The sequence below is a fragment of the Rhinolophus sinicus genome, chromosome 10 (assembly GCF_057876585.1).
Source record: "Rhinolophus sinicus isolate RSI-liver-muscle chromosome 10, RSI-T2T, whole genome shotgun sequence".
Classification (NCBI taxonomy): domain Eukaryota; kingdom Metazoa; phylum Chordata; class Mammalia; order Chiroptera; family Rhinolophidae; genus Rhinolophus; species Rhinolophus sinicus.
Window position 1 is genome coordinate 18,625,894 of NC_142510.1, and position 26,476 is coordinate 18,652,369.

At 54.3% G+C, this 26,476-nt stretch overlaps 3 protein-coding genes and 2 long non-coding RNA genes across 13 annotated transcripts; 2 read left to right on the forward strand and 3 right to left on the reverse strand.

The window, feature by feature from the left end:
* Window positions 1-380: 380 nt before the first annotated feature.
* COX6A2 (cytochrome c oxidase subunit 6A2) lies at window positions 381-1,246 on the reverse strand. Its single transcript, XM_019717287.3, has 3 exons — window positions 1,110-1,246; window positions 817-953; window positions 381-722 (listed from the first exon to the last, which is right to left on the reverse strand). The coding sequence occupies exons 1-3, from the start codon at window positions 1,180-1,182 to the stop codon at window positions 639-641; spliced, it is 294 nt and encodes a 97-aa protein (XP_019572846.2). The 5' UTR covers window positions 1,183-1,246; the 3' UTR covers window positions 381-638.
* Window positions 1,247-1,275: 29 nt separating this feature from the next.
* Window positions 1,276-4,386, reverse strand: LOC109437802 (uncharacterized). Of its 2 annotated transcripts, none has more exons than XR_002136299.3 (3): window positions 2,797-4,386; window positions 2,538-2,666; window positions 1,276-2,412 (listed from the first exon to the last, which is right to left on the reverse strand). It is a non-coding gene; the product is annotated as an uncharacterized LOC109437802 (long non-coding RNA). The 2 variants fall into 2 exon arrangements; XR_012493066.2 differs by having other exon boundaries at window positions 2,592-2,666; window positions 2,797-4,384.
* A 1,208-nt stretch (window positions 4,387-5,594) lies between these two features.
* On the forward strand, window positions 5,595-18,435 carry ARMC5 (armadillo repeat containing 5). Of its 7 annotated transcripts, none has more exons than XM_019717314.3 (7): window positions 5,595-5,750; window positions 9,425-10,448; window positions 11,983-12,090; window positions 12,190-12,976; window positions 15,993-16,498; window positions 17,133-17,265; window positions 17,363-18,435. In XM_019717314.3, the coding sequence occupies exons 2-7, from the start codon at window positions 9,971-9,973 to the stop codon at window positions 18,180-18,182; spliced, it is 2,832 nt and encodes a 943-aa protein (XP_019572873.2). In that variant the 5' UTR covers window positions 5,595-5,750; window positions 9,425-9,970; the 3' UTR covers window positions 18,183-18,435. The 7 variants fall into 7 exon arrangements, with proteins under 7 accessions (XP_019572873.2, XP_019572871.2, XP_019572872.2 ...); XM_019717312.3 differs by having other exon boundaries at window positions 5,596-9,098; window positions 9,393-10,448; XM_019717313.3 differs by having other exon boundaries at window positions 5,596-9,098.
* Window positions 18,436-19,527: 1,092 nt separating this feature from the next.
* Window positions 19,528-24,967, reverse strand: LOC109437828 (uncharacterized). The gene is made up of 4 exons (XR_002136310.3): window positions 24,832-24,967; window positions 23,513-23,605; window positions 22,569-22,647; window positions 19,528-20,097 (listed from the first exon to the last, which is right to left on the reverse strand). It is a non-coding gene; the product is annotated as an uncharacterized LOC109437828 (long non-coding RNA).
* TGFB1I1 (transforming growth factor beta 1 induced transcript 1) lies at window positions 20,587-26,278 on the forward strand. Of its 2 annotated transcripts, none has more exons than XM_088801483.1 (11): window positions 20,587-20,748; window positions 22,376-22,491; window positions 22,586-22,635; window positions 22,717-22,878; window positions 23,013-23,100; window positions 23,218-23,323; window positions 23,436-23,630; window positions 24,468-24,641; window positions 24,906-24,987; window positions 25,271-25,419; window positions 25,618-26,278. In XM_088801483.1, the coding sequence occupies exons 2-11, from the start codon at window positions 22,376-22,378 to the stop codon at window positions 25,882-25,884; spliced, it is 1,389 nt and encodes a 462-aa protein (XP_088657609.1). In that variant the 5' UTR covers window positions 20,587-20,748; the 3' UTR covers window positions 25,885-26,278. The 2 variants fall into 2 exon arrangements, with proteins under 2 accessions (XP_088657609.1, XP_019572852.1); XM_019717293.3 differs by having other exon boundaries at window positions 20,591-20,748; window positions 22,586-22,638; window positions 22,739-22,878.
* Window positions 26,279-26,476: the final 198 nt, after the last annotated feature.

The window sequence follows — 26,476 nt, forward strand, 5'->3', positions numbered from 1 at the left end:
CTGCGACCATCACTTCTTAGTGGTGTCAAGGCCAAAAGAAGTTTTCTCTGTGTGTTGCTCGTGGGTTTTGGCACAGGCGTCAGGCTCGGTGGGAATGGGAGCTGAGCAGGCGGTCTTAGAAGGCGAATGGAATGTTCAGAGCTGGTTTGAACCAATGTGCCCCATTGAATGGGTTCCCCAGAAGCTAGGAGAGCCAGGCTTCCAGAAAGGAACATCTGATTTCCCTAACTAGACCCATTAAAGGTGGTCATGGAGCATGACGGAAATATTCCATATTCAGCATTAGGTAATGAAACCTCACACAGAGTGCTTATAGGTCTTGTTTGAAATCAGGGTTGTTTCCAGACAGCCAGAATTCATAGAGTCATTGCGAAAGCCGGTCAGAGCCTAGAGCCCTATTTATTAATAGGTGAACAAGAAGGAGCAGGGATCTCCTGCGTGTTTGTCATGGATGTGTCCCCCCCCCAGACCCTCCCTAATCAGGCCTTGGGGAGAACATGAGCTCAGACCGCACTGTGCGCATGCGTCACGGGGAGCGCCGCTGCCCGACCCGCAGGTCCCCGAGGTCCCCGAGGCTCCGGCGGCGGACGCGCGACTTCCGGGCCTTTATTGGGCCTGGGGCCCCCCCCTGCCGGGTCTCAGGGCCGCTCATAGCCGGTGGGCAGAGGATTGACGTGCGGATTGTGGAAAAGAGTGTGGTTGCCGTCCCCCCAAGAGTAGGGCTGTGGAGAGAGGGAGTTGTCAGCCTGGGGGTCCCCCTGTACCCCAAGACCCTGCCTGCTCCCGCCCCGGTTGCCAAGGCCTCGGGCCGCGTACCTTCGTGCGGATGCGAAGATGGTGGTAAGGGATGAATTGGGGGCGCTCGTGCTGGCCCCCGTGGAGCCAGCAGTTGAGGGTGCAGAGGGCCACGCCGGGGAGTGCCAGCACGAAGGTCAGGAGGCGCCAGGTGCCGCCTGCAGAGGGGACAGGCCGGGGTGAGGCAAGCGGAGAGGTGGAGGCAGTTAGCCCGGGTGAGGGGGTGCTGCCAGGGCGCTGGGCGTCTCTAGAGGCAGCAGGACGTCCAAGGGGCAAGGTCAGGAAGCCACAGGCTCAGAGCCGGCCCCACTCACCTCCTGCCCCGCCGTGGTCTCCCTTGGCGGCACTGGCCAAGCCCCGACTCAGGGACCTCAGGGGCAAAGCCATCGCGGTGAGAGAAGCTGGGACACCACTGTCCTCTCAGTCCCCTTCACCGAGCCCTAGCCGCCCCTCCCCTCTTCTTGGGCCAATCACCTGTTGAGTCCATAACATGGGTGGCTATTTTTAGGGGTTTTCTATATTTAAAATGAGGCCTGCCTGGCATGAAGTCCTCTGCAGACAGCTGTGGTACTGTGGTGCCTCTTTTATTGAAAATGCAATACACCATTCTTTTTATAGTTGCCGGGAACTGTTTTGTTCAGTACTTCGGTCCCAGTGGCTGGCACACAGTAGGTTCTGAATAAATATTTGTAGAATGAATTAAGTGTCCTTTTGAATCTCAGTTTTTCTTTCCATCTGTGACATATATAATAATTTGTGTTTTAAATTATGTGTATGAAGTTTAAATAAAGTAACATGGATATGCCAGCTTAGAGTCTGGCGCATAACAGTAATTCAGTACATGTGTTAGTCACAGTTCTTTGCAAAGAATAGAAATCACTCTAACTAGTTTTTAGAAGATAAGCAATTGAGAATCTTAGGTAGCTCACAGTATCCGTGGTCTAGCTGGAGAGGCCTCCAGTCTGCACAGCCAGACACAAAGCGCTCTGTGGTGGGGGCCATGAGACACCATCCCAGTTCGCATTGCTGGACACTGGATTCTAAAACCTTCATCAGTTTGCCCTGGAAAGCCAGGTTCTGCCCCTTTCACCCTCTCTTGAAAATGGATTCTCTGTGAAGCTTACATCCTCGATTTCCTGTCTTCTGAATCCTGTGCGCCCCAACTGGCAACATTGAGATCATTGCCTGTGCTCTAGTTTCCAGAGAGGCTAGGTAATTGAATTCTGGCTTCTGCCTTAAGAGGACAGGAATTGTAACTTAGAGAAAATCCCCCGAAAGAGGAAGAGTATTCCAAAGATGCTGGGCAGCCACAAATTGGACAGGTGTCTACTGCTAAATATGTTATTTCAGTCTGAAAAATTGGACTACTTGGAAGAAAAAGAAGAAAGCCTAGGCAAGTCTGCATGAAACTGCATCTAAGCAGGTTGCTAGAAAGCTGCAGGACGGGGCAGAGCTGAAGCCTGCTGTGGTATCTGCTCCGTCCTCAGCACCAGCGTGGAACCTGGCATGCAGTGCATGTTCTAAAAGTACGAGTCGGAGGAATGCTTGAACCATGTGAGTTCACTTACCCACACAGCCCAATAGGGTGCCTGCAGCTTTGATCAAGAGCTGATGTACCTGATAGGAATATACAAAAGAAAAACAAACGTTATGCACCTCACCTAAACATATAGAAGAAAAATGAGGAAGGTACATTTCAAAGTAAGTTTAAACTGAATTTAGCTTTTGCTTGACTTTCTTACGCTTTTAGTTTTGGTAACCTCGTAATAACAGGCAGTTGTTAGAGTGTTGCTTACTTCTTCCTGGGCCCTCAGTGAGCTATAATGGAATTCTTCCTACAGTTGCTTTTTGCCAGTTGGGCTCTGGAATTGCTGTGGAGAAGATGGGGTCTAATTTCAGTTAAAGTGGCTTGGCATTGCCCTCTGCACACATTCCCCTCAAACCCCCTCCCTACTTGTGATATGGTTCTTGAAGAAAACACATGTAAAGAGGGTTTTTTACCTGAGAAGGTTCTAGGCTCCCCTCTCTGCACTCAGAGTTTTGTTGGTCACTGCCAAACAATTCCGGGGGATTCTATCCCTTTGTCTCAGCTTGGAAGTACCCACTGAGCTATTCTTGCTGGTATTCGGTGACTGCCCTGAGGGCTGCTGCCCTCTGCTGGAGTGCAGCTGCCTCCACACCCCCGCGCCTTCTGTGTAGATACTTAGCGCTTTCCTAGGCTGATGGTGATTTTGTCTGAACTGTGTAGCGGCAGTGCAGAGATGGCCCCAGCAGTCTTTGTACCCCATCGTTCCGTGAGTTGTCTCTCACACAATTAATTAATTGGGCTGCTGCCAAAGCTTCCAGTTTCTGGAGGTTTAGGTTTTTCTTTGCTTTGGGCAGAGGGAAGAATGAACTTACCAGGTGTTAAGTAAACCCCGGCGGGCAGCGTCCCAGCCCGCTTTCAGACAGTCCTCAGCTGTTGGTGGTGAAGGGTGTGGAGCGGTGACCATATTTTCCAAAGCACAGAGAAATCCAACATGTGATCTACTAAATATAAGTTTTGTTATGGGTGCTCTAGAACAGAATATTTGAAATTGAGATTGTCCCAGAAAGACGACTCCATGATGACACAGGACATGAATGGTAAAGGGAGCTGGAGCGAAGAGAGAATCCAGGTGGATCCCATCAGTGGCCTGATGGCAATAGGATGATAGGGTCTACGAGGAGACTCAGCTCGCTCTGCCCTTGGAGGGGGATAGAAAGCTTATGACCGCAGACACCGACACGTCGAGCTGTATTCCAACTTGCTAAAGGTTTAATGGTTGAGCCTTTATACTGTTCTTTTCTCCTTCCATTTCAGAACACTGTAGTGTGATGCATCAAAATAAATCTACATGCTGTGACCTGATTTCTCTGAAACGTGTCTGATGCTGGGGACACTGATTCTTTTAGCCAAACTGGTACATTTATGCTCAGGTCTGGAAACAAATTACTTTGAGACTCTTTGAGATTATTTTTTACCAGGATGTAGAACAGGCAATGTTATTTTTAGTGTTCAAACTGTGTAGATCTTATATGTGATTATTTCCCATGGTTTGAAACTTATAAAGAAATTTTGGGGAAGTTCACTGTTCCCTCTTGGTTACTGATGTAGACCCCGAGAAAGACGGTACCTACCAAAAAGGGCTTCTGGTGGCTAACTGGCTCAAATTTAAAAGCAGAGCCTAGCAGCCATTTCTAAACAGGGGCCTCTCATACAAACTGAACTTGAGAAACCTCCACTGAACAGTCTGCCTGCACGTGTTCCTGACATCTGAGCCAGCCCTTATAAACGAGTTTCTGGAATTGTATTTCAATCAATAGGACCGAGGCTTTCCTTGTCCAATCAAAGCTGTGCAGCTCTATCTGACCAATCATGACAGTGCCTTTTGGACCAAACTGCAATAATATGGAGTTCTCATTTGCATGATGACAGACCAATTGGGGACCAGAGGGTGGGGATTTGTCTACACAGGTTTTGCACTCCAAATTCACCCTTTTGCAAATCAAATTCACCTTTTTGCAAATAGAATCCATCCTTTTGCAGATCAAATTTTTCCCCAAAAAAATGTTTTCTTAATCTTTGTAATAAAAATAACTCCAATGTTAAGTTATTGTTAAAATTAAACATTTTATTGCATGTATTTAGTAATAAACATAAAATACTTATTTAACATCAGAAACACTTATTTACTTATAGCTTCATTTATAACGGTTCTCCTGCCACTGCTTGTGGTAATTTCATATACATATTCATAAAATAATTATGACAATCTGTAGGAGTAATAGTTGCAATGGAATGATTAATAACATCTACTAAATGCTCATGGTTTGATGGATCAGCCAAAATATTTCTTGTGCAGAACTTAATTTTTGAAAAACGAAGGCATGATCGAAAGTTACTACACCAGCTCATGTGACCGTGCCAAAGGTTAGAGGACGAAATGTTTCTCTCATTGCAGTAATATGTATAAGCCAGCTCCCCTTGTGACTCAGATAGTGTCTCTTTCCACTGAAGGCTCCTAGTTGGAGTTGGGGACCACTGAAGAGAAGGGTGGCCTCACAAACCTGCGGTTTCATAATTGAGTTGTGACACTATTGAGCTGTCTCACAACTGTGCTGTATCACAACTGAGCTGTTTGCACTGAACAAGTTTCCTTTTTCACTACACCCTAAATCGGGAATTCCTGTTGGTATTGATATCGGCACCAACAACCCTTTGTAAGCGCTGATTACGTCAGAGAAGCTGAAGCACAGATTCCTTTCTCAGAGGAAAGAGGAAAGGGGCAGTAGTAGACGTGCTTGTCCCACCCCTTTCACCCCGACAACTTGCCGGGATTCATGGAGTGCCCTGCGAAAGTGGCTTGCAGAGGCGTGTATTCAGAAATACTCCTGCTGCAGGAAAGAGGCTCCTGCTGCAGGAAAGAGGTCCAGGCTGCTACCCCTCAGCTTTGACCCAGTGAGACCCCGAGCCTGCATTCCTCCTGCATGACACCGGGAGATGCAGCCAAGTGGGGGCCAGTTACCCCCACTTTCCGGAGACAGCCAGACCCCTAGCTCCTGGAAGGCCATGGGGCATTGCAGAGGCCTCAACGACCCGAGAGGGCCCACGGCAGGGAACGCTGCAGCTAAGACGCCGCTTCCTCGCAGCTAGGCGCCCTACTCCGGGAAGGGAAGGCGCAGGCCCCGGTGCCGGCAGCCCCTTCTGCGCTCGCTGGGAAACGTAGTCCTTCGCAAGGTGCCCTGGGAGCGGGAGGAGCGTTGACACGCCCCCGAAGTCACGTGGGCGGCAGTCCCCGCCCCGCCCAGGATGCGAGGGTCTCCGGCATCCTCACCCAGCGTCGGCCAGGGTGTTCCATTCCGGGCTCGTCCTGCTTGCTTCTCACGTCCCCAAGCCCTGCCCCCACCTGTGCGGTGACGAAAAGGCCAAAGCAGTGAGTCCACTACAAGGAGCCCCGTGGGACTCTCTATTCCACTCATGCAGCGAGGGCCCAGCGCCTCCCCGGGAGTTGGGGAGGGGGAGGTGAGGCGCCCCGGGCGGGACGACCGCGCCCCCTAGCGGCTGCAGGCGTGGGGCGTCACCGCGGCTGGACAGCGCTGGAGGTTTAAGATGGCGAGGGGGAGGCCGGGCGCTGAGTGACAGGGCTGGGATTAGGGTGAGGCGCGTGAGGTGTGCTGGTCTCTGGCACAGAATTTAAGGGGCACCCCGAAACTTAGTAATCAAGATAAATGACTTTTTAATGCAGTATTTCAAAAAATCAAAATGTGAAAAGTCCATGGAGAACAAAATGTCAAAATTTTTCTTTTTTTGCTTTCTTCCCCCCTTCTTCCGCTCCCCCCCCCCACTCTGGTTCAAGCCGTTGTTTCTCAGTCTAGTTGTGTAGGACACAGCTCCCTGGCCCAGGCTGGTATTATGAGCCTTATGCTCCCCCAGGCTGAGAGAGTCGTTGTGCTCGCAGCAGCCGTCCACTCTTGCTGGACACCAGCTGCTCAGGGCAGTACATGGTAGCCCACGGCAGCTCATGATGGCTGCCAGCCACGCACGCTGGCTGCTGGCTACTCATGCTGGCCACCGGCCACTCATGGCAGCACATGGTAGCCCACCGCAGCTCAGCTCCAGGGAGAGCTGTTCACAATCTTAGCTGTAGAAGGTGCAGCTCATTGGCCCATGTAGGATTCGAACCGGCGACCTCAGCGTTAGGCGCGCGGCACTCCAACCACCTGAGCCACTGGGCTTGGCCCCCAAATTTTTCAATAAAAACAACATTCAACCCCGAGTTTTCATGACCCTCCTTCACTCAGCTCAACCTAATCATGGCCCTGGTTCCAATAAAACTTTTTTTAATTGAACTTATTGGGGTGACATTGGTGAGTAAAATTATATAGGTTTCCAGTGTACATTTCTATAATATATCACCTATATATTGCATTGTGTATTCACCACCCAGAGTCAGTTCTCCTTCCATCACCATATATTTGATCCCCTTTACCTTCTTTTATTCTCCTCCCGCCTTACCCTCTGGTAGCCACTAAACTATTGTCTGTATAAGTTTCTGTTTCTTTGTTTGTATTGTTCCTTTGTTGCTTTCAGTTTTATATCCCACATATGAGTGAAGTCATAGTTCTCGACGTTTCTGTCTGATTTATTACGCTTTGCTTGGTAACTCAAGTATTTCATTTTTTCTTACGGCAGAGTAGTGTTCCATTGTCTTTATACACCGCATCTTTACCCATTCATCTGTCAAAGGACACTTTTGTTGTTTCCATGTCCTGGCCACCGTAAATAAAGCTGCAGTGAACATTGGAGCACATAAATCTTGACGAATAAATGTTTTCAGATTTTTTGGGTAGATACCCATAAGAGGGATTGCTGGATCATATGGTAATTCTATTCTTAATTTTTTGAGGAACTTCCATACTTTTTTCCATAGTGGCTGCACCAGTTTATATTCCCACCATGTATGAGGGTTCCTTTTTCTCCACAGCCTCTCCAACATTTGTCATTATTTGTCTTGTTGGTGATAGCCATTCTAATGGGTGTGAGGTGGTATCTTATTGTAGTTTTGATTTGCATTTCCCTAATAGCTAGAGAAGTTGAGCATTTTTTCATATATCTCTTGGCCATTTAATGCCTTTTTGGGAGAAGTGTCTGTTCAGATCTTCTGCCCATTTTTTTAATTGGATTGTTTTATTGTTGTTGAGTTGTATGAGTTCCTTATATATTTTGGATATTAGCCCCTTATTGGAGGCGCTATTTGCAAATACCTTCTCCCATTCGGTTGGTTGCCTCTTTGTTTTGTTGATGGTTTCTTTTGCTGTGCAAAAGCTTTTTAGTTTGATATAGTCCCATTAATTTATTTTTGTTTTTACTTCCCTTGCCTTTGAGGTCAAATTCATAAAATCTTCTCTGAACCCAAGTTCCATAAGTTTAATACCTATGCTTTCTTCCATGAGGTGTATTGTTTCAGGTCTTATGTTTAAGTCTTTGATCTATTTTGTTAATTTTGGTATATGGTGACAGAGAGCAGTGTAGTTTTTCTTTTGCACATGGCTTTCCAATTTTCCAAGCACCATTTATGGAAGAGACTTTCTTTTCTTCATTGTATGTTTTTGGCTCCTTTGCCAAAATTTATATGCATATATATATATGTTTATTTCTGGGTTTTCAATTCTATTCCATTGGTCAATGTCTGTTTTTCTGCCAACACCATGCTGTTTTGATTATTGTCATTTTGTAGTGTAATTTGAAGTCAGGGAGTGTGATACCTTGGCTTTGTTAGTTGTCATTTTTTCTCAGGATTGCTTTGGCTGTTTGGGGTCTTCTGTGATTCCATACAACTTTGTGTTCTATTCCTTTAAAATGGGGATTGCATTAAATCTGTATATTGCTTTGGGTAATATGGCCATTTTAACTATGTTGACTCTTCCAATTCATGAACACAGAATATCTTTCCATTTCTATGTCTTCTTCAATTTCTTTTAATAATGTCATAGTTTTCAGTATATAAGCCTTTCACATCCTTTGCTAAGTTTATTCCTAGGTATTTTATTCTTTTTGTTGTCCATTTATAAAAACAGGTGGACACCACATGCTGTAGTTTGCTGATTAAAAATAAATTGCATTCAAGTGTTATTTATCTTGATTACTGAGTATTTCTGTGTCCCCTTAAATTTTGCACTAGAGGCCAGTGCCTCACTCATCTTACTCTAGTGCTTGCTACAGTTGGGGCACTTATAGGGCTTCTCGCCCATGTGTGAGCTTTTGTGTTTAAGGAGCTTGGAGCTGTAGCAGAAGGTTTTGGCACACTCTAGACAGGCATAGGTCGTTCACCCAAGTGGATGCACTAGTGCTCAGTAAATGGGTGTGCTCACTAAAGCCATGGCCACACTCCATTGTGGGTTTGCTGGTGCTGCAGGCAGTCAGCTGGTGCTGAAGTTCTTGCCACGCTCACAGTGTGAACGCTGGTGATTGAGCAGGTAAGAGCTGCGCCTGAAGCTGTCACTGCACCAGGTGAGAGCTGCGCCTGAAGCTGTCACAGCGGTAGGGCTTCTCACCTGTGTGCGTGTGCTGGTGCTGGATCGGGTTGGAGCTAACAGTGAAAGTCTTAACACACTTGGCACAGGTATAGGGTGAAAGCCCTGTTGGTGTTTAACCAGCTCCAAGCAGCGGTCACAAGCCTCCTCGAACTCAGGGCACTTGTGAGGCAGGAGGCCTGAGTGGGAGCAACTGTGTTGGATGAAGTTGGAGCTGAAGCTGAAGCAACAGCCACGCTCAGCGCATGGTATGGCTTCTCACCAGTGTGTCCCCAGTAGTGCTTAACCCGACCTGAGCTACATTGGAAGCTTTTGCCACACTGCAGACAGCGGTAGGGCTTGACACCAGCGTGGCTGCTTTGGTGGTGACTGGTCAATCCACACTCTTGGCACCCAAAGGCTTTGGGGATTGCAGGACAATTGGTCCTGGGGTGGGCTTCTATCTCGCCAGATCCAGAGCCTGACCAGCAGTGTGTGGACCAAAATGGAAATGTCCACCAGCCCCTGTGGATCTAGGAAGTGACAGTGAATTGTTTCGGTAGGTTTAACCCCGTCATTCATCTGTCTGATCCAGAACTCCCCATCTGCAGCAGCTGTTAGGAATGTGCCACTTTCGACCTGGCTCTGGGTTCTGAGTAAGTCAGCGCGGACTTCGGTGCCCCGCCATCGCTGGGGGGCGGCCAAGCGAGCCTAAAGGAAAAGGCGGTCGCTACCCTGGAAACCTTGGGGGCGGGCTAGTCAAGTCACCTGGCGCAGCACTATATTGAGACTCCATGGTCCCATGTTTGGGATCTACAGAGGCACCGGCCCATTCTGGGTCCTATCCATCCTAAACCAAGCATGTTAAGCTTAGCGTGGACTACATATCCCAGCATGCATCGCACGCGCCTCCTGGGCTCGCGCAACGATTAGACGACCACGTCCCTCGAAGTGCTTTCTGCGACTGTGCAAGAATCAGAGTATCGGGCTTGAGAACTACAACTTCCGACTTGCTTAATAACTGTGGGGGCGCTATTTTAAAAGCGTCAGAGAGGAGGTGCCTGGCTACGTCCCTCTCTTCCAGTTCCGCTCCCTTGGATCAGCGGCGAGAAGGGGGGCGGAGCCTTACGCCTGAGCCAAGATGGCGGCTGCGAAACCAACCCCCACGGACTCGCTCTCATTCTGCCTCGCGCAGCTCATGGCGGCGGCCGGGGAGGGTCTAGGTGGGGGAAAGGACACAGCTACCAACGAGACACCCTTAGGCCGTGCGCTCTTAGCCCTCCGCACGCGCCACGTCAAGGGAGCGGGGGGAATCGAGCGCTTCCGGGCACGCGGCGGGCTCCTCCCTCTTCTCGCGCTGCTTCGGCGAGCGTCTGCAGCGGGTCACGCCCCGTCCCAGGCTGGCCCAGGCTCCGCCCCCTCGTCGGTCGAGTCAGCGGCTTCTGCTGGCCCCGCCCCCTCGTCGGGTCCCACCCCCTCCGTTGCGTCCTCGTCGACGTCCTCGCCGCCAGCGCGCCTGCGCAAGACCCTGGACCTGGCGCTTAGCATACTAGCCAACTGCTGTACAGAAGGGGCGTGCCGGGATGAAGTGCGCAGACTCGGAGGCATTCTCCCTTTGGGTAAGTGCTCCGCCCCCATTTCTTAGAAGGATTCCACGCACACCTCCCTCCTTGTCTGGGCCTGGGCGCTGTCTTAAGTTCTTTGTGTTGTATCCTGGAAGAACGTGCTTTATGTCGGCGTAGCGCCCCGTTAGGTTGCAGCACTGTTTATAGATTACACCCGAGCCCGCCCAGATCAGATCATTAATAGCCATTGCCTGGGTATTGGTTGTCCGACACCTGCCTGCATCTGGGCTGGTGATGGCAGAGTTATTTGGTGACTTATTTTACCCTCCGTTTGTGAGGGTCATAGCAGACAGTGTCTCCTGAATGTCCGGCCCTATGCAAAGCTCCCCTTTGATGAGTTAGAGTCAGAAGGCTAGTGGTCCAGAAAGTGGGCTCTGCAGAGAGCTAAACCCCTCCCAGGCTAGGATCCCTTGTTGTAAAATGGGATAATCATAGCTACGTCGCAAACTTGGAGTTGGAAGAAAATGAAATACAAATATACATACCGCAATGGAAGGAGAACTGACTTTAGGTGGTGAACACACAATGTGATATATGTGTATAGATGATGTAATACAGAATTGTACACCTGAAACCTATGTGATTTTACTAACCATTGTCACCCGCAATAAGTTTAATTTTTTAAAAAAGAAAGAAATACAAATACATAACGCAGATATTCTAAGCATGAACTGGGTTTTTTGAGTCATTAAAAACTAATACAGTAGAAATAAATCCTAACAAAAGATAAGAAAGCTTTTCCGTTCACTTAGCTAAATTGGCGCCACCTAGTGGCAATGTTGTGAACACCATTTACACAGAGCCTGCCTGAAATTATGCCAGTTTTGACAAAATCTTAAATTTTTTGATAAAACGAAACATTAATATATTTTAATTTGCATAAAATGCAGTTGGACCAAAACGTGTTTGACAAGAGTTCTGGCACATTAAGAAGTCCTCAAGAAATTATAGGTTTCGTTTTTAGTGTATAACCCCCCATCATTTAGTCATTATTCTCTGGGTTTTAAATGTCTCCTGAATCCATCCATTCCTGCCCCTCTTCCGTCATGTGCCCAGAGACCTGTCCCCAGGCGCTGGGCTGTCTGGTAGCTGACCTGAGCCAAGTCATTGTCCTTTCCTGGACTGTTGTGGCAGCCTCCTTATTGCTTCCCCTGCCTCATTCTTTCCCCCTATAATCTGTTCTCCCCCTGGCTCTCAGATTCTATCATGTCACCCCCCTTCTTAAAGCCCCACGTGGCTCCCAGTGCCCTCACATTCAGGCCCCAATTGCTCGGCCTGGCATTGGAGGCCCTTTGTGAGGTCACTGGTCTCACCTCTGGGCCTTTGCAAAGGCTGCTCCAAACCCGAAATGCCCAGTAACAGCCCCATCCGTCATCCGTCTGGTCAATACCTACCTATTTAACCTTCCAGACCCAGCAAGTGTTAGCTTCTTCTGAGGCCTTCCCTGACCCCTCGGACACATTTTTCAGGGGATTAATGAGAAAGACAAGAAGGGGTAGAACCCTCAAGAGGCCACACTCTCTTGCAGTGACTATTCTTCAGTGTGTGAAGATCGACAGCATCCAGAACCGAACAGCCCGTGCTCTGGGCAATTTAGCCATGGAATCTGAGAGCTGCAGGGCCATCCATTCTGCTGGTGAGAAGGCTGTGGGGTGCAGCTCACTAGGGCTTGGGGTGGGGCAGGAGCTTGGGTGTCCGTCATCGGCCACTGTCTGTCCTCCCCACCCCCATCCAGGTGCTGTCCCCCTGCTGGTGGAGAGCCTGGCGGCCTGCCAGGACTCTCAGTGTCTACAGAGTGTGGTTCGCACAATCCGCAACCTGGCAGACTCACCGCAGCACCGCCTGGCGCTGGCACAGCAGGGAGCAGTGCGCCCGCTGGCTGAGCTTCTGGCGGCTGCCCCAGACCCTGCGCTGACCTTGGCCCTGGTCCGTGCCCTCCTGGAGTTGAGTCGAGGCTGCTCCCGGGCCTGTGCTGAGCAACTGAGTTTGGGTGGTGGGCTAAGCCCACTAGTCAGCCTGGCTTCCCACCCTAAAAAGGCGGTACGCGAGGCAGCCATCCTGATCCTTGCCAACCTGTGTGCCCAGGGCCTGGTACGGCCTGCACTGGGCAATGCTGGTGGTGTGGAGGTGCTGCTGGGTGAGCTCCAGCGGCGCCGGGGCCCCAGTGGGGCTGGCCCAGCCTCCCAGCAGCCCCTGGTGCGGGCTGTGTGCCTGCTGTGCCGGGAGGCCATCAACCGGGCCCGGCTGCGGGATGCTGGTGGTTTGGAGTTGCTGATGGGCCTGTTGCGGGACCCTCGTGCCAGCGCCTGGCACCCACGTGTCGTGGCCGCCCTCGTGGGCTTCCTCTATGATACGGGGGCCCTGGGCAGGCTCCAGGCTCTGGGACTCGTACCGCTCTTGGCCGGGCAGCTGTGTGGCGAGGCTGGTGATGACGAAGAAGAGGGAAGAGAAGCTGCTTCCTGGGACTTCCCTGAGGAGCAGACGCCTGAGCGAGTGGAAGCTGGAAGCTTCCGAAGCCTCAGGTGAGACCCCACCTGAGGCTTTGGGACGGGGCTGTGTCCGCTCTGGCTCTCTTCACTGCCCTCTCCTCCATTCTGTCTCGATAAGACTTTTCTTGACTCTGACTCCTGATTCTTGCTTTCCTGACATGACCACCTTCCAGGCCCCATCACAGACACTTCCTCTCCCCTGAGTCCACCTTTGACCTTGGCTTCACCGGCACCCTGAACTATGGGCCCCGACAGCCATCCCCGGAAGGTGGTGTGTACAGTGGGTGTGACGGTTCGCCCTGGGCTCTAGGTTCTTATTCTGGTGCCGGCATTTAGAGGCTGAGGTTTCAGGGGAAAGATAGCTTAGCGGGGCCTCTGATTCCTCGTATGTAAACTGGAGGGTCCTAGTACACACCTACCCCCTGGAGTTGTGAAGATGAAATGAGGGTCCTTTGCCCCTTACCTGGCACTAAACACATCCAGGAAAAGTCAGCCTTCTGTGAGGCTCTGATTTCCCCGGTGTCCTCTACGCTCTTAACTCTCGAGCCTCCTGGCTGGTTTCTGACCACGCAGATGAGCGCCGTCTCAGGGCCCCCTCGGTTGCTGTTCTCTGCCCAGAGCACCCTTCCTCCTGCCTTGACTAGATCTTCTCTTCTCAGTGGAGGCTACGATCACCCCCACTGTGAAAATGCCAGCTCTTCCCTCCTCTGGCTTTTTTCTGTGCCCTTTCTTTTTCGCCACATGCATCGCTGCACACTAACACCTGTGGCTTCCTTATTTATTTCGTTGTCTCACTAGAATATAAACTCTAAAGAGGACAGGTGTCGTGCGGGAGACCCTGCTCGCTGCACCATTTGTCGTGCAGGGAGGCCTGCGGGGTCTCTGCTCCCGCTCCCCACATAAGAACGCAGGATATGGTGAGGCCCAAAAGGAACACCCACGGAGCCATAGATGGGGGAGTCATACCACTGTATTCTCGCTGGTGGCTGGGTTGCAGAAACAGGAAACAGGAGCCATACAATTCTCAACCCTCATTGCGCCGCTTGGAGGCTCAGCCACCAGCTTCTTGCTGGCCTCCATTCTTCTCTTTTTCTGCTAGCGTAGCCACGGCAGTTATATTAGTGGCCAATGGCTCACTGGTTACAGCTGATGGCCAACTAGCCACAGCTGATGGCCATCCCATCACAGTTGATGGCCATTTACTACCTGAGCCAGCACCTGTCTATGTGAGGCCGAGAGCCTGGAAACTGCTTTCTGGGGCTCTGCCCCCACATTCCACCCCAACAGGCTCTCGCCTCACAATCTACGCGACAAGCGTCTTCCACGAGGGGCCCTGTGAGAGGAGCCTGGAGGTGAATGCAATATTCTGGACATAGCCAGGCTCTCTGGGCACAACCAGGGTTTCTCAGGGCACCACCAGTGCTTCGGGCATAGCCAGACTTCCTGGGCTTCTTAGGGTACCACTAGTCTTCCCGGACACAGCCAGGGTTTCTCAGGGCACCACCAGTACTTCTGGGCACGGCCAGACTTCCTGGGCTTCTTAGGGTACCACCTGTCTTCCCGGACACAGCCAGGGTTTCTCAGGGCACCACCAGTGCTTCTGGGCATAGCCAGGGTATCTTCAGGGCTCAGCCACACTTCCTGGACTCAGCCAGGGCTCTCAAGGCACTGCCACTCTCTGTGGGCACAGCCACACTTCCTGGGCTCGGCCAGGGCTCTCAGGGCACTGCCACTCTCTCTGGGCACAGCCAGACTTTCTGGACTCAGCCAGGGCTCTCAGGGCACTGCCACTCTCTCTGTGCCTCTCAGGGTACCCTGCTGAAACAACAGCGACTCACAATCAAGGTGCTTACATATTCTCGATGGCGGCCAGTCAAGACACAAAAGCAAATATCCCCCAGTTCCACTAACAACAGTTCCCAAACAAACAGTCAAGCTGTCCATTAAATTAGGGATGGAAGGCAATTCCCCATAGTCCATAGTCATTCACCAGGGCTGTCCTGGGGGTGAAGGACGACCTTGACCTCACCCGCATCTCCCACGGAGGACTCAGCAAGCCTTTCCTCCTGGGACAAGTCCTGCATCTGGGCTGCCTGAGCCAGAACTTCCCAGCCCGCAGGGCCGCAACGACCTTTGCTTTCTCCGGCCTGTGCTGGTTGGGGAACCGTCCACATCTTTCCACCTCTCCACGGGGCTCCATCTCTCTAGCAGCTGCATGGCTTTTCCTGTGCTGGTGGGAGAACCGTCCACATCCTTCCACCCCTCCACGGGGGTCCAGCTCTCCGGGAGCTGCTCCTCCTGGTCTTCCAGAGACTGAGTGTTCATACACACAAACTGCTCCACCGTCCTTTGGAGAGCTTTGGCTGGCACCATACCCTGCTCGCTGCGCCATTTGTCGTGCTGGATGGCCTGCGGGGTCTCTGCTCCCGCTCCCCACATAAGAACGCAGGACATGGTGAGGCCCAAAAAGAACACCCTTGGAGCCATAGATGGGGGAGTCACACCACTGTATTCTCGCTGGTGGCTGGGTTGCAGAAACAGGAAACAGGAGCCATACAATTCTCAACCCTCATTGCTCCGCTTGGAGGCTCAGCCACCAGCTTCTTGCTAGCCCCCATTCTTTCTCTTTTTCTGCTAGCGTAGCCACAGCAGTTATATTAGTGGCCAGTGGCTCACTGGTTACAGCTGACGGCCAACTAGCCACAGCTGATGGCCATGCAATCACAGTTGATGGCCATTTACTACCTGAGCCAGGACCTGTCTATGTGAGGCCGAGAGCCTGGAAACTGCTTTCTGGGGCTCTGTCCCCACAACAGGACGTTTTGTTTTCTTCTTTGCTGCTCCCCAGCACCTGAAATGGGACTGGGCACATAACAGGCCTCAGTACTTGCTGAATGAGTTGGGGTTCCCACTGCTGTCTCCCCCATCTCCCCTGCTCCCTCTTCCTCTCCCAGGCGTCAGTCGCCTCCTTTGGCCCGCCTTCCTCCCTCACCTTGGCCCAGCATTCAGCCTCCCCTCTTCTGCTCTTACACGCTCTTCCCCTCCGCAGGTCGTGGCTGATATCTGAGGGCTACGCCGCAGGCCCGGGAGACACCTCTCCCGACTGGTCACCGGAGCGCTGCCCTCTGCCTCCACCACCTGAGCCGGCTGAACAGACCAGCCCCGACCCTGGCCCAGCCTTGCTGCGGCCCCCTCGAACCCTGCGCACGCCAGGCCGCAGCCTTGCGGCCCCCGAGGAGCCGTGGGGTCGCGAGGGGCCAGCACTGCTGCTGTTGTCGCGCTTCTCCCAGGCTCCAGACCCCAGCGGGGCACTGGTGACCGGCCCGGCTCTGTGCGGCCTGCTGGCCTATGTGACGGGCGCGCCCGGCCCTCCGAGCCCGCGTGCACTGCGTATCCTGGCGCGCCTCACCTGTAACCCTGCTTGCCTGGAGGCCTTCGTGTGCAGCTACGGGGCCGCGCTGCTGCGCTCCTGGCTTGTGCTCGGCGTAGCCCCAGACGACTGGCCCACGCTGCGTGCCCGGCCCCTCAGTCGCCACAGCCAGCACCGGGAGCTGGGTGTGTCCCTGCGCCGCCGCCCCATCCTCCCCTTATGCCTTCCGTGAGCCCAGAACCCAGAACCGTGCCTTAGTGCTCACCGCTCTCACTGCCCGGCCCACCATCCAAACGACTCCAGCCACCAAGAATTAGGAAGGAAGAGCTCCATCCAGCCCCGCCGTCCCAGCATGCAGAGATCTCCATCCTCTGCCCCAGCCTTGGGGTCAGATACCCCTAAACCAGGCTGGGCCCCAACAACTTAGAATTGTGCCTGCCTGCATTTCCTTGACCCAGTGTGGGTTCTGAAGTCAGGCCTGCTCCCCACTGGGCACACGGATTTGTGAGCCCAGGCTTAGGCACCATGGCTTTCCAGACCCTACCCCCATTTCCAGCACTGCCAGGGAGTGTTTCAGTCCTTATGGGCCCTGACTCACTCCCTCAGACTCCCTCCCACTTCTCATTTTTGCCCTTGACCTCCAGTTCCTAGCCACTGGCCCCATCCTTCCAGAGCCTGTGGCTGCCCCCTTCCAGTGCCCTGAGGTCCTGCTCTCCTCCCTGTCTGGGGCCTGAGCCCTGTCTTGCCCAGGCCAGCCCCGTCCAGCTGTCTTGGACACTTGTCAGCTCCCAGCCTGACCCTGTCTGCCCATCCCTGCAGGGGAGATGCTGCTGCAGAACCTCACTGTGCAGGCTGAGTCGCCCTTCGGGGTGGGTGCCCTCACTCACCTGCTGCTCTCCGGGAGCCCCGAGGACCGAGTGGCCTGTGCACTGACCCTGCCCTTCATCTGCCGGTGAGGCCGTGGGTGCTTTTCATGGGTTGGGAGCAAGGTTGCTGTTCCCCAGTCCTGTCCTTTCCCACCTTTTAAAGGATTCTCTTTCTCCCCGAAGGAAGCCTTCTCTGTGGCGCCGGCTGCTTCTGGACCAGGGCGGCCTCCGTGTCCTCCTGTCGGCGCTGACGCGGCCAGCCCCACACCCGCTGTTCCTCTTCTTCGCTGCGGACTCCCTATTCTGCTTGCAAAGCCTGGTGTCGCCCACTGCAACCCCAGCCTCCCCACCGGCAGTCCCTGCGGACCCAGAGGTGCCCTCCCCTTGCCTCTATGAGCCTCTGCTGGGCCCAGCACCCACCCCAGCCCCTGACCTGCATTTCCTGCTCGACTCTGGCCTGCGGCTGCCTGCCCAGCGAGCCGCCTCTTCAACAGCATCCCCTTTCTTCCGAGCCCTGCTGGATGGCAGCTTTGCCGAAGCCCAGATGGACCTGGTACCACTCCGAGGTCTGTCACCCAGTGCGGCCTGGCCTATCCTGCATCACTTGCACGGCTGCCGGGGCTGTGGGGCGTCCCTGGGGCCCATCCCCCCGCCAGGCAGGCCCCTGCTGGGCTCCGAAGCTGAAGAGGCGCTGGAGGCTGCTGGCCGTTTCCTGCTGCCTGGGCTGGAGGAGGAGCTGGAAGAGGCCGTGGGCCACGTCCACCTGGGACCTCAGAGTGGCCCAGAGTCCGTGGGTGAGGTGTTCCGCCTGGGCCGGCCCCGGCTGGCTGCTCACTGTGCCCGCTGGACACTGGGGCCACAGCAGTGTCCGCGGAAGCGCGCCCTGGGTCTGCTGGGGCTTGTGGAGGCAGCAGGCAAGGAGACTGGTCCCCTGACTGAAGCTTTACTGGCCGTGGTGATGGAGGGTGTGTCGGGGGGTAAGGGTCCCAGCGTAGACTGTTGATATCCCCTCGGAGGGGACCCAAGGATGAGATGGCTGTGAAGGAGGTCTCCCTCAGAGAGGCTGGGCGAGGAGGCTGAGCAGAAGGTGCCACCAAGGACAGGAGAGGGTGTCCCTCGACCCCAGGATGATGGGCTGACGACTCAGGAGTGAGAAGCCAAGGCCGGGGTCTGGCCTGGGGCCCGTGAGACGGGAAGAGCCCAGGGCCCTGGGGCTGGCCCAGCCTCCTGGAGTGGGATTAAACTTTGGAAGTGGATACCCAGCTGTGTGTTGTCTCTGTTTACTTTCCCGTGGGGGTCTCCTCACACCCTCACCCATCAAGGAGGGTTTTGTCCAGGCCCCTGTGTCTCAGTGCAGGACAGTCTGGCATGGAGGAGTTTCATGAGTGACATGCAGTGGTTCCTGGAGTCTCGGCATAGGGTGGAGTCCCCAGCCCTCTCCCTAGGATGTGGTTTTGGGCCCCAAGGGAGGCCTGCCTCCTGCTCACATGATGTCATTGCTCAGACAGCTTCTCAGCTGGCCTCACACCCTCCGTGGAGGCCGAGAGCTGTGCTGGGGCAATGCTGCAAGATGCCCCTGGCCTGGGCGTTTGTGCTTTCCAAGTGTCCATCACCCATCTCGGGCCTTCAGTCTATGGGTTCATTTTCATCTCTTGGGTCAAGTGTCCTGCTGTTTTCCTAAAGGAAGGTCTGCTGCATTCCTGGAGTCCCTGAGGCCTTGTCTTGGGCTGGCAAAGCCCTGGGCTGGCACTGAGGGCTCCTGTCACTTTGTCCCCATGGCAGGGTCTCCGTCACCTGGCTCCCAGGTCTGACCACTCAGGTGGCAACCTGACTGAGGGGACTGGCTGGACAGGTTGTGCCAGTGGCCTCTGTGGACTAAGGTTGACACTGATGTCACTGTCCAGGTCTCTATTAGGCTGCGCATTAGACCACCAGAGCGCTTTTGGAAGACAGGTAAAATACTGATGCCTGAGTCCTCTCTGGTTGAATTGGACTGCGCAGCAGTGTTTTTAAAAAGCCCCCCAGGTCGTTCTGATTGGCTTCTGGTTTTGATTGTTTTCCTTCTTCAGTTTAATATGGCCTATTGCCTTACAGGAAAAATACCAAATGAAGATCGATTCTTGTAAGGATCTCAGCTCAACAAGGGATATCTCACAAGAGATATTATCAGCAAGTATACACAACTGGGAACCACCGGTGGCACCGATTCTTACATTATTTTTCAGAATGAAAACCTTAAAACAAGGGTCGTACCCTCTTCTACGGTTGTCAGCCTTGTTTTAATCATTTGCTCTACTGTTTACAACAGGACATTGTATACCTTAGTTCCACATCCAAAAAACGTGCTGTAAGGAAATTTACATTTTAATTTAAGATTTTCACATATAAATCAAAGCCTATGTTAAAAATTTAATACTCCACCCAGCGCAAACCGTTTTACATGAAATAGTTTACGTGGTGCCTTGTACCCAGTTCTGGCAGCAGATGCACTGTGCCTTGTACACGCAATGGCAGTAAATGCCTTGTACCGTGGCCTGCTGGCGGCCACATCGGTTCACGTGGCCAGCTAAGTGCCCAAGGTTGAGGTGCTCGTGGCTGGACTCTGGTCTGGGTGGACACCACGGCCCAATTGTGTCTGTCCAGACCCGTCTACTGCGTGTCTCATTTCTGCCCTGACTTCTCAGGGTCTCAGTCCAGGGAAGGCCTCTGACTCCTTGGCGGCTGGGCTGGCTGGAGCCTTGTCTGGCTTGCTCTCTTCTCCGTGCCCATCAGCAGCTCAGGAATAGGGCTGGGCAGTCACAGTGCTGGGGAAGGGCTTTGTCTTGAAGGCTGCCTGGGGTCTGGCTGGCTGGCAGTGTTTTCTGAGTCTGCGTGGGGCTGGTGCCTGAGTTTCAGTTTAACTGTGTCTGTGTCCAAGTCTAGGAGAGAAGGTCCTGGTTTAGTGGAAAGGTTCACTGTGTCTGTCTCAGTCTCTGAGAGATTTATTCGTGTCTAGTGCACGTGCCCTCTGGGATCTGTATGTCATTGTGTGTCAGGGTCGCTAAGCGAAGTTCTCTGAAGCTGCGATCTGACTGATCCTTAGAACATCATTCCTGTCTCCAGCCCCCAAATTCTGTCTGGAGCAAGCCTCAGCAGGAGGAGGGGCTGTGTCTGCGATTTGGGGTGCTGGCTTCGGGAGATTCTGTTTGGGGGTCTCAGTCTACATCCGAGCGTCTCTCTGGGCGGAGCTCCCCAGGCTGCTCTAAGAGCCACTTCTCTGACTCTGGCTGTGTCCGCCTGGGGCTCCCTGCAGCCGAGGCCAAGGCCGGGGTGTGGCCGCCTCTCTGCAATCAGGGGCCGGGCCTGCGTGGCCTGGGCCCTCCCTCCCTTACACGCCCCCACCCCGGCTTCTCCTGTTCCTTGCCCCCACTCCCCCCACCTTTCCCTCCAGCGCCATCCCAACGGGTCCCGCTTCCTTACATGGTCACGGGCTGGGCCTCCAGCTCCCGGACGTCCCCCCTTCCACCGGACACGGCCCCCGCCCTGCTCACCCAGCGTGGTCCGTCTGCACCCCGCCATGGAGGACCTGGGTGAGTGGGGCTGGGTCCCCCTGTCCCCAGCCCTTCACCATCCCCTGGACCCGCTTCCCCATACTGGAGCCCCCTTGCACTCCCCTCCTGCATCTCCGCATCCCCGCCTCCTGTCGTCTGGCTTCTGTCTCTGCCGGAGCTCCTTTCTAATTCCACGTCCCCCTTCCTGCCTCTCCCTTCCTGCCTTTCCCAGGCTGGCCGCTCCCTCCCTTCTCGCCTCGCCCCACTCTTCCTTCACAGGCTGCGGACAGATGGGCAGGGAGGTGCGGTGGCCCCAGCTGGGCTCCTGGGCTCTGGAACAGGAGGGGTTAAAGGGACCCTGGGTCTGGGGACTGGGAAAGGAGGCAGGAAGGGAGGCTGTGACACCCAGTTCTGGAGGAGGAAATGGCCTGCCCTGGGGTTTCGGGAAGGAAAGCGTTGAGGGGTCCCTAAGTCAGGCAGCGATCCATAGATGGCAGGGAGAGGTTAAAGGTTCCACCACGCTGCTCAGAGATGAAGAGTAAAGGGACAGGGGCTTCTAAGTTCTGGAAGGGAAAGTGTTCAAAAGCTCCAGATCTGGGAATGGGCAGTTGTGCTGTCTGGGCAGAAAGGAGGACGCAGGCATCTTGTCCTCCCTGTCTGTTGGAACTGGGGCTCCAACCGTGGGACAGAAAGGGTTCCAGCACTCTGTAATAAGGGGTGCTGCTCAGTAGGGGTAACGGGGCACTAATACTGTGGAGAATACGCCAATCAGCAAGCAGGTCCCTGCAGACTCACCAATGAGGTGCATAGGGTGGGACCCAGTAGGTCTGGAGGTGGGCCAGAGCTGAGCGGGCCTGTTCAGGTCGGGGGAGAAACTAGTGGGCGTGGCAAGAGAGCTCCCAATCAGAAGGCTGGGTTCCAGGCATATAGCCAATTGAGCAATTTGGGGTGGAGCCAAACTTGGCTCCAGTAAAGAGCCAATTTTGACTGCATTAGGGAAGATTCGGAGAATAAAAAAATCAGGTGGGTGGGTTTGTGCGTAACTCCCAGGATGAGCCATTTGGGATGTTCCGCTCATAAATGTTCCTTGCTGCCCTTCCACTTCTCTGCCTTGGTTTGGCCTTGTGCTTCCCTCTGATTTTTTTTTTTTTTTTAAAGATTGTATTAGGGAAGGCGAACTGGACTTTATTGGGGAACAGTGTGTACTTCCAGGACTTTTCCAAGTCAAGTTGTCCTTTCAGTCTTAGTTGTGGAGGGCGCAGCTCAGCTCCAGGTCGTTGCCATTAGTCGCAGGGGGCACAGCCCACCATCCCTTGAGGGAGTCAAACCGGCAACCTTGTGGTTGAGAGGACGCACTCCAACCGACTGAGCCATCTGGCCACCCAAGGAGCTCAGCAGAAGCTCATTGACTTCATTCTAGTTGCAGAGGGCGCAGCTTGCTGGCCCATGTAGAAATCGAACAGGCAGCCCTGTTGCCCAGAGCTTGCGCTCTAACCGACTGAGCCACCCGTCCGCCCTCCCTGATGCCGGACGTCTGCTCTCAATACTCGCTTCTGTCCTCAAATACTGCCCACTTGGAACTCATCTTCTCATCTCTTAAGACCCTCTTTGTCTCTGACCTAACTTTGACATCTCAGCTTCTCACTCCGATGACCTCTCCCTGCAGATGCCCTGCTCTCTGACCTGGAGACCACCACCTCACACATGCCAAGGTCAGAGGCTCCAAAAGAGCAGCCCCCAGAGGCCCTCATGTCTTCCCTGTCCTATGGCCACCAGCCGCAGGTGAGACCTGACGTTGTGGACTGGGCTTGGGGAATCTGGACCTGAGTGAGGCAAGATACAGGTCTGCCATCCCATACCTGTGTCCTCTCTGTAGATGGGGTCTGGGGAGTCTTCAGGAGCCTCAGGGGACAAGGACCATCTGTACAGGTAAGGGGCCTGGGAACGGGGGTGAGGAAACCAAATGAGACTCAGGTGAGGAGGCTTGGACTCCCCACCCCTGAACCCCGGCTCCCACCCTGTTTCCCAGCACGGTATGCAAGCCTCGGTCCCCGAAGCCTGCGGCCCCCGCGGCCCCTCCGTTCTCCTCCAGTGGTGTCTTGGGCACAGGGCTCTGTGAGCTGGACCGGTTGCTTCAGGAACTTAATGCGACTCAGTTCAACATCACAGGTAGGGGGGTTATTGCCACAGGCCTTGACGAAGGGGTACAGACTCCCCAGAGCAGCAGCGGAAAGGACTCAAAGCCTTATGAGGGAGGCGGGTAGAGCACAGTCCCGTGTCCAGCCCTTCTCTCCTCTCTGCAGATGAAATAATGTCTCAGTTCCCATCTAGCAAGGAGACTGCAGGGGAGCACAAAGAGGACCAATCTGAGGACAAGAAAAGGCCCAGCGGGTGAGTTTGCACAGTTGGCAGGGCTGGGAGAGAGGTGATTGGTCCTGAATGACTGAGATACTGGAAGAAGCATTCCTCTCGGCAGCTCTGAGCTGACACATGCTGTGTTCTTCACAGACCCCCTAGCCCATCCCCCGTTCTCCAAAAGCCTTCGGCTACCTCTGCCACCCTGGAGCTGGACAGACTGATGGCCTCACTCTCTGACTTCCGAGTCCAGAACCACGTGAGTCAGGCAAGGGGGTGGGCCGGTGTGGATGTGTGGCTCCCTGGCCCATTTTAAACCTTTCCACATCTGCTGCCTTGCTGACTCAACTCACATGTGCCCCCTGCTGCAGCTCCCAGCTCCTGGGCCAACCCAGCCACCAGGGCCAAGCTCCGTGGATGAGGGCTCCCTGTCCCCAACGGGGCTTACCAGCAAGGGCGGCCTGGACACCATGCTGGGTCTGCTGCAATCCGACCTCAGTCGCCGTGGCATTCCCACCCAGGCCAAAGGCCTCTGTGGCTCCTGCAATAAAGCCATTGCTGGGCAAGTAAGTGGAGCCCTGGGAGCAGGGAGACAGGGACCCACAGACCCATCTTCACCGAAAGCCAGCCTTTGTGCTATTCCTTTAATAAATAACTCTGGAAGGTGGGTATTATTATTCATATTTGATAGATGAGGAAACTAAAGCTCTGAGTCATACAGCACCTAAGAGGCAGGGTGAGAATTCCGACTCAGTTACCACCTGCTGTGGTTCTCCAGTGTGCCAGGCACTGCTACTCGCTCCGTCACACCACCCCGCCTCATTCAATCTTCACAGAAGCCTAGTGGCTGCAGCCACCACAGGACAGTTTCTCCTCCAGCAGAGTGCTTCTTGACATGTTGACTGAGCAGCTATTACTGACAACTGTGCCCAGTTAACTCAGATCCTCCCAGTAGATGAAGCGCCCTGCTTTCATCCCCAAATTTCTCATCTCAGCAAAGCCGGGTGGCATTATGATTTTGTGGTCCCTAGGCACTTTTGCATTCATGAGTCCCTTCCTCCATTAAAAAAAAATATTTAAAATTGTATTTTATGAGTGGGTTAATGTAAAGATGAATGTATTAATATTATGCGTGAAATTATGTTCTTCTAACTCATTTTTTTCTTCTGGCTTTAAAAGAAAATACAACATTTTTGCAGGCCCCTAAAATTTGTGGGCCTGGGCCCTGGACTGGAAGACCTGGGTGGAATCTCCACCACTTACAGGGGAGTGACCTGGACATTAGATTATTCATCCTGATCTCAGAAAGCAGACTTGAAAAGAGCACGGAAACCTTAGCTCACTGGGCGGGCACACGGTAGCCCACGGGACACTCTGACCCAGGCCTCATCTCCAACTCCCAGGTGGTGACGGCGCTGGGGCGGGCGTGGCACCCTGAGCATTTCCTGTGTAATGGGTGTTCCACGGCCCTGGGAGGCAGCAGCTTCTTCGAGAAGGATGGCGCCCCCTTCTGCCCTGAGTGTTACTTTGAGCGCTTCTCCCCACGATGTGGCCTCTGCAATCAACCCATCCGACACGTGAGCCCCGCCTGGCCCACAAGCCCCTGCACGGTCTCACCCAAGGAGCCCGCGCGATGGGCTTCACCCGCTCGCCGTCCCCAGCCCCAGCCCTGCCCATGGCCTCTCCATTAACTCCCAGCTCTTTCTCCGCCTCCCAAGTGCCTCCTTACGTCTCCCACGCCTCAAACTCATACTTCAACCCGCTCACCTAGGTTCAGGGCGGGAGAGGGAGGAAAGAAGAGATGGAGGGTCACGCTGAGTGTCCACTTTCATTCCCCACAGAAGATGGTTACTGCTTTGGGCACCCACTGGCACCCAGACCACTTCTGCTGCGTCAGCTGCGGGGAGCCCTTCGGAGACGAGGGTGAGATTGAGCCCCACCTTGAAAGCCAGGGGTCCGCTGGACGTCCGCATCGCCCCCTCTGGCCCAAGCCCCTACGACCTCCTTAGTCCTCGGGGCCAGGAACGTTCTCCCACTCGCCTCGGGCCCGGTGCGTTCCCATCCCATCGCCTCTCGCTCTGCCCCCGCCCCAGAGCCCGTCCCGCTCCGGCTACTGCCCCTCCTCTGGCCCCACAGTCTCACATCTTATAGGTCCCTGGTACCGCCCCGCCCCCTTTCCTTCCGCCCACTGGGTTTCCGCCCCTAGGTTTCCACGAGCGCGAGGGACGCCCCTACTGCCGCCGGGACTTTCTGCAGCTGTTCGCCCCGCGCTGCCAGGGCTGCCAGGGCCCCATCCTGGACAACTACATCTCAGCGCTCAGCGCGCTCTGGCACCCAGACTGCTTCGTCTGCAGGGTGAGCTCTGTGGGGGCGGGGCCGGACTAGGAGCCGGGCGGGTGATTGATGGTGGGCGGGGTGCTCCTAGAGGCCAGGCTTTGTATTTGGGCGGGGCTTCGGTGTCTCGGGCGGAGGAAGGTTATTTAGCTCGCGGAGCGAGTCATCTGGGAGGCGGTTCGGCCGCTGACCCACCCTGTCGCGGTCGCCTTTCCCCAGGAATGCTTCGCGCCCTTCTCGGCAGGCAGCTTTTTCGAGCACGAGGGCCGCCCGCTGTGCGAGAACCATTTCCACGCGCGGCGCGGTTCCCTGTGCGCTACGTGTGGCCTCCCGGTGACCGGCCGTTGCGTGTCGGCCCTGGGCCGCCGCTTCCACCCGGACCACTTCACCTGCACCTTCTGCCTGCGCCCACTCACCAAGGGCTCCTTCCAGGAGCGCGCTGGGAAGCCCTATTGCCAGCCCTGCTTCCTCAAACTCTTCGGCTGACTGCCTGTGGGGCTCGCCCCTCTGGGAGACCACGACCCCAAAGACCCAGCCCTTACCCCCAACGCCATGCCCTCCACACCTGAAGACCTTGCTCTTTGAGCTTGGGCCTCTCCTGTGAGCCCCACCCTGTGAGGCCCGCCGGGGTGACCCTCCCCAAGGTACCCTACTCTGTGCTCCAAGGGCAGATTCAGAAAAGGCCCGGCCAATCCCAAGGCCACACGCCCCCAAAGTGGGTCGTCCTCTGACGAGCGATGCCATGCCACCTAAGTCCTTCACTTTGCAGGAGGGCCATTGCAATTACAATTGACCAGAGGCCGGGCCAGGACATTCCTCTCCCCCGGCCCGCAATGCTCTGTGCACTTTTTTTACCTACATAAATACACAGTCCACATCACGTTGGTGCTGACTCTGCACTGTAGAGCTTTACTGCGACACCCCGTCCTTTGTGCTGGTTCTTTCCACAGCCAGTTCTAAGCCACCACCCTGTGGCTGGAGTGGGACCTCCAGCCTCAGCCTTGCAGGCTGTCCTTCACACGTCAGATGAGCCTGACAGCTCGGAAGGGCGGCCACCATAGCAGAATTGTACAGATAG

What these genes read in the sequence shown, in the direction of transcription:
- ARMC5 (XM_019717314.3), top strand. Translation starts at nt 9,971, where the DNA reads ATGGCGGCTGCGAAACCAACCCCCACGGACTCGCTCTCATTCTGCCTC. An exon ending in CAGCCAGCACCGGGAGCTGG is followed by an intron (nt 16,499 to 17,132) that starts GTGTGTCCCTGC and finishes CCATCCCTGCAG; the next exon opens with GGGAGATGCTGCTGCAGAAC. An exon ending in ACCCTGCCCTTCATCTGCCG is followed by an intron (nt 17,266 to 17,362) that starts GTGAGGCCGTGG and finishes TTCTCCCCGAAG; the next exon opens with GAAGCCTTCTCTGTGGCGCC.
- TGFB1I1 (XM_088801483.1), top strand. Translation starts at nt 22,376, where the DNA reads ATGCCCTGCTCTCTGACCTGGAGACCACCACCTCACACATGCCAAGGT. An exon ending in GCAATCAACCCATCCGACAC is followed by an intron (nt 24,642 to 24,905) that starts GTGAGCCCCGCC and finishes CATTCCCCACAG; the next exon opens with AAGATGGTTACTGCTTTGGG. An exon ending in GGAGCCCTTCGGAGACGAGG is followed by an intron (nt 24,988 to 25,270) that starts GTGAGATTGAGC and finishes TTCCGCCCCTAG; the next exon opens with GTTTCCACGAGCGCGAGGGA.
- COX6A2 (XM_019717287.3), bottom strand. Translation starts at nt 1,182, where the DNA reads ATGGCTTTGCCCCTGAGGTCCCTGAGTCGGGGCTTGGCCAGTGCCGCC. An exon ending in AGACCACGGCGGGGCAGGAG is followed by an intron (nt 954 to 1,109) that starts GTGAGTGGGGCC and finishes TCCCCTCTGCAG; the next exon opens with GCGGCACCTGGCGCCTCCTG. An exon ending in ATCTTCGCATCCGCACGAAG is followed by an intron (nt 723 to 816) that starts GTACGCGGCCCG and finishes CTCTCTCCACAG; the next exon opens with CCCTACTCTTGGGGGGACGG.